We start from the raw sequence: 5,786 nt of genomic DNA on the forward strand, positions 1-5,786 counted from the left end.
GACTATGGAAATGATGTTAGACAAAAAGCAAATTAGAGCAATTTTCTCATTTGAGTTCAAAATGGATCGTAAAGCAGCAGAGACAACTTGTAACACCAGCAACGCATTTGGCCCAGGAACTGCTAACGAACGTGCAGTGCAGTGGTGGTTCAAGAAGTTTCGAAAATGAGACAAGAGCCTTGAAGATAAGGAAGTGCAGTGACCATCCATCGGAAGTTGAGAATGACCAATTGAGAGCAATCATTGAAGCTGATTCTCTTACCAGCTACACAAGAAGTTGCTGAAGAACTCAAGGTCGACCATTCTACAGTCGTTCAGCATTTGAAGCAAATTGGAAAGGTGAAAAAAGCTCAATAAGTGGGTGCCTCATGAGCTGACTGAAAAGCAAAAAAATTGTTGTTTTGAAGTGTCGTCTTCTCTTCTATGCAACAACGAACCATTTCTTGATCGGATTGTGACATGTAACGAAAAGTGGATTTTACGTGACAGCTGGCGATGACCAGCTAACTAGTTGGACTGAGAAGAAGCTTCAGGGCATTTCCCAAAGCCAAACTTGCACCAAAAAAAGGTCATGGTCACTGTTTGGTGGTCTGCTGCTGGTCTGATCCACTGCAGCTTTCTGAATCCCAGTGAAACCATTATATCCGAGAAGTATGCTCAGCAAATCGGTAAGATACACCAAAAACTGCAACACGTATGGCTGGCATTGGTCACCAGAAAGGGCCCAGTTCCTCTCCACGACCACATATTGTACAAGCAACACTTCAGAAGTTGAATGAATTGGGCTACGAAGTTTTGCTTCATCCGCCATATTCACCTGACCTCTCACCAACTGACTACCACTTCTTCAAGCATCTCCATAACTTTTTGCAGGGAAAACGCTTCCACAACCAGCAGGATACAGAAAATGCTTTCCAGGAGTTTTTGGAATCCTGAAGGACAGATTTTTATCTTATAGGAATAAACCAAATTATTTCTCATTGGCAAAAATATGTTGATTGTAATGGTTACTGTTTTGATTAATAAATATGTGTTTGAGCCTAGTTATGATGATTTCAAATTCACAGTCCGAAACCGCGATTACTTTTGCATCAACCTAATACATAAATACGTACAGAACACACTCACTCATTAGTACTGCTAACACTGTCTAGAAAAAGGATTGATGAATTGTAGGGTGATACAGGTTCAGCAGCCCAAACCTGAAAATCAAAAACGCTCCAAAATTTGAAACCTTTTGGGTGCTAACATGATGCTCAAATTTCACATATTGGATTTTTGGATTTAGGATGCTCAACGGAGAAGGTATAAAGCAAGAATTCTGAAATCCAGGAGGCTTCTGGTCCCAAGCATTTCAGATAAGGGATACTCAATCTGTACTCCCTCTTTTCATGTTAAGAGAAAGAAAAGACAAAAGATAAAAAGATTTAGAGCCTTTACCTCACACCAAATGTAAGATTCAGCAACTCTGGGTAAAAAGTAAAAAACAAAGCATCTAGAAGATAATATGCTAATATCTTTAGGACTGTGTTATAGGCAAAGTTTTCTTACACAGTATGCAAAGAACACTAATTATTAAGGAAAATATTGATATATTGGATTTCTTTACAATTAAGAGCTTCTGTTCATCAAATGACACCATTAAGAGTATCCAAAAGCAAGCCAGAGAGTGGGAGACATCAGCAATGCATGTGATCAGCAAAGAATTCATATCTAGGATATGTATAACAGACTCAAAAAAGTCAGTGAGGAAAAAGACAACCCACTTTAAAAACTGGCAAAAAACTTGAATGAACACTCCAGGCTATCCAAATGGCCAATAAATGTGACAAAGTGCTCAACGTGATTAGTCATCAGAGAAATGCAAATGAAGTTACATATGCACGATAAGATATGACTAAAATTAAAAAGACAATACAAAAGTGTTGGCAAGGATATGGAACAGCTGTAATGTGGAATGTAAATTGTTAACATCTTTCAAAAGCTGTTTGGCAGTATCTTCTAAAGCCAAACATGTTTATACTCTGAGACCCAGCAATTGTGCTCTCGGATGTAAACCCAACAGAAATGCATACATTAAGTTTACCAGAAGACACATACAAGAATGTTCAGAGCAACTGTATTTTACTGTTTGTAATACTAGTAAAGTCACTACTTATCAAAACTGTGCAGTACCCAAATGCCCATCAATAATAGATAAACACATTGTCATATATTCATGCCCTGCAACGTGTATGTCAGTGAAGAATGCACGAAGTTCAAGAACAGACAAAACTAATCTATGGTAATAGAAGTCAAGAGAGTAAACTATGGGCTGGGACATAAAGGAGGCCTGTTTCGTTTCTTGATCTGGGTGCTAATGTTCCTTCCCTTTTTAGTCTGTTGAGTTGAATACTATTGATTTGTTTACTTTTCTGTGCATTTATTATACGTCATTGAAAAATTTTACCACGAAAGAAGGCAGTACAAAAGCAGGACTGCAGAAACATGTCTTCGTGGGTTTAAATGCTTCTTTTCAGTGGACTCTTCTTTTTCTCACTTTTTAGTCTGTTCTGTCTTCCTTTTGACCACTTCTCTGTGCTCTTGTCCCCATTCTTGTGCCAGATCCTGGAGGCACTCACGATGCAGCACATCTTCATGAATAATTTCCAGCTTTGCAGTGAGATCAACGAGAGAGTCGTTCAGCATTTCGTTCACTGCATAGAAACTCACGGCCGGAACGTCCAGTATATAAAGTTCTTGCAGACGATTGTCAAGGCAGAAGGGAAATTTATTAAAAAATGCCAAGATATGGTCATGGCTGAGGTGACAATCGTATATTTCTATATACCTTCATCTGGTGTTCTGTAGAAATTTTAAAGTTATTTAATCTTGTCTATATGAACTTGCACCCTCTTGAGGAGCTATATGGAAGGGCAGAAAAGTAATCGTGTGTGTGAGTTCCTGTTTGTGAGCTTGGGCCGTAGGTGTAGGCAAGAGTCTGATCTGATCTTTCATAGCAATAAATCTGTTAATTCTAAGGGAGTTTGGCTGGGATTCTTCTAGTCGGAAGAAAAAAAAGAGGAAAAATGAACCAAAATATAGTGAATGGAGATTAAATGTGGTTAGGACCCAGTCAGCCAGAACAGCTTCCCCTCTTGTGGATCAGGACTTTTAAAAAAATATTCACCTAATTAAGTTGAACATTTTTTGCCTGATGATTCTCAAGGAGCAGCTAATCGTGGAATCAAGGAAAAGTCTTATTTGGTTCGTTATGGGAAGTCAGCACCTGTGGATGTTGCCTCTGATCAGAAAGGCCCACTCTGCCACCCACGTGACTTGATTTTAATCCTTCCACCTTTTTAAAAAACGAAATCTCGAGTAAATCCACCTATCACTTGGATTTATAATCCCTTCTGCATTAGAGCTCCAGTGGCAGGTAGGGTAGTGTGATTAAGAGTCGGCTTGACCGGGGCAACAGATGTCAGTTGAACCCCTTTACCGGCCATGGGATGTGTTACTCGAGCTCTCGAACCCTCAGTGAGCTTTTCCATGAAGTGAAAGTACAACACGATTCGCTTGTAGAGTGGCTATGCGGATTAAATGAGATGATGATGACATTAATGGCTAACAATTTTTGGAAGCCTGCCATTTCTAGGCCCTGTTCTAAGCAATTTATGTATACTAATTTATTTAATCTACGTGACAGCACCACGAGTTAGGTATTGTCCCCATTTTTACTGATGAAGAAACTGAAACACAGGTTGGGGAATCCATCTAAAGAGTGTATCTTGGTATCTGGCACATGATTAGAGCTCTTGACTTCTGTGCTAGCCCTTTCTTGATCTTTTGTGTTTTATGTAGTGCTGAAATTGGTTTATTCTTACATAGACTTGTGAGAAGTGACAGCCTAGGGGACAGGTTATGAATAGGGAGGCCTTGACTTTTTTTTATAAAGTGTAAAAAGAAGATGGAAGCATTTAAAACAAGAAAAAATACAGCCTAATTATTAGATTTGGGAAGACAAGTGCAAGCTTGCAATCTATATTTCCACTTGATACATTAATGCAGATTTTTCTCTCCTCCTAATATTTTTTTATGACCCCTGTAGTATTTTTTATCTCTGTGGAATTAAAATTATTATGCCGAAGATTTTTACTTGTTCACTTCTATAAATGAATAAAATCTTGATGAGTTTAGTAAGATAGGTATAAGACTGATTTAGGAAGGTAAATACTAACAGAACACCTTTCTTTCTCTGTAAATAGATTTTGTTATTCTGCCTCCACCCCTGCAAGCTTGTAATATAAACAAGCCCTGTCCTTTTTGTAGCTGGTCAATTCAGGAGAGGACGTCCTTGTGTTCTACAACGACAGAGCCTCTTTCCAGACTCTGATCCAGATGATGCGGTCGGAGCGGGACCGGATGGATGAGAACAGCCCTCTCATGTACCACATCCACTTGGTCGAGCTCTTGGCTGTATGCACGGAGGGCAAGAACGTCTACACGGAGATAAAGTGCAACTCCCTGCTCCCACTGGACGACATCGTTCGCGTGGTCACCCACGAGGACTGCATCCCCGAGGTGAGTGAGCCCAGCGCAGGGACACCCTTCTTGTCTCTCTCTACGTGGTGTGTGGGGCCGTGGCTTGGTGGAGAGGTCATGGAGGTTGGCCTGGGTGAGCCCCCACAGTCCCGAGACCAGCAGCTCATCTCGTAGTGGGATTTCAGTTCACTGGAACATTTTCTCAAGCATCGATTTTGTGTGAAAGAACCTGGGGAAAGTTAGTCCTTCCTTCTGTCTCCTGAAGAAGAAGGGGGGAAAAAAGCTTCAGCTCTGCAGAACTGATTCAGGCTGTTGAGCAAAGAGGATGGGACCTGAATGAACTTCTCAGAAATGAGATTGAGAGTGGGTTGCAATATAGTTCCTGTGAATGTAGACTTAGTCTGTAAGTTAATCCTTTAAAACAAAAACTCTTACTGCAGAAATACTGACTGACCATTATAAAAAATTAGGAACTACAGGTAATCAATAAGAAAATAAAAATAATCTATAATTCTACCGCTCATAAGGAGTGACCAGGTTTTGAAGTTAATCCTTCCAGGCTTCCTTTTTCCCTATTCATATATACTAGTCATTAACAAAAATCGGATCATATAGTGTATATTTTCGCCTTGTATGTTTTAAAATATATAAAATTTGCTTATATTTTGAACTAAATATATGTAGTACATATAGCATATGTAGTACTATCAAATGTCTTACTTATTAAGTTTCTGTATTTTTTTTGAAAAGTTAATATAGTCATGTGTTGCATTACAGTGAGGGGTGTGTTCTGAGAAACTCATCATTAGATGATTTTGTTGTTGTGTGAACACCATAGAGTGTACTTACACACACCTAGATGGCATAGCCTGCTACACACCTAGGATACATGCGTGGCCTGTTGCTGCTGGGCTACAAACCTGTACAGCACGTGACTGTACTGAATACTGTAGGCAATTGTAACACAACGGTAAGGATTTGTGTATCTAAACATACCTACACATAGAAAAAGGTACAGCAGAAACACAGTACTGTCATATTGTGGGACTGCTACCATATATATAGTCCCTTGTTGACCCAAGTGTCATTATGCGGCACATGACTGTACATTTTGGAAAGTTCACATATCAGAGACTATAAAGGGGTAAACCATGAAAACTCTCCTCATCTGCTCCCCCCACCCACCCCACAGAAAATAATTTATTACATTCTTGTATATCTTTCCAGAGTTTTGCATATAAGCGCATGCAATCTAGAACTTT

At 39.5% G+C, this 5,786-nt stretch overlaps 1 protein-coding gene across 3 annotated transcripts in view; it reads left to right on the forward strand.

Moving 5' to 3' along the window:
- ITPR1 (inositol 1,4,5-trisphosphate receptor, type 1) overlaps positions 1–5,786 on the forward strand; it is a 304,534-nt gene that overhangs the window by 156,652 nt on the left and 142,096 nt on the right. For all 3 annotated transcript variants that reach the window (XM_012647244.1, XM_012647253.1, XM_012647261.1), the window contains 2 exons: positions 2,605–2,805; positions 4,312–4,563. In XM_012647244.1, coding sequence (XP_012502698.1) covers positions 2,605–2,805; positions 4,312–4,563 — 453 coding nt within the window. The remainder of the gene's footprint in view (positions 1–2,604; positions 2,806–4,311; positions 4,564–5,786) is intronic.

Source organism: Propithecus coquereli, unplaced genomic scaffold, assembly GCF_000956105.1.
Source record: "Propithecus coquereli isolate 6110/MARCELLA unplaced genomic scaffold, Pcoq_1.0 Scaffold107, whole genome shotgun sequence".
NCBI classification, from domain to species: domain Eukaryota; kingdom Metazoa; phylum Chordata; class Mammalia; order Primates; family Indriidae; genus Propithecus; species Propithecus coquereli.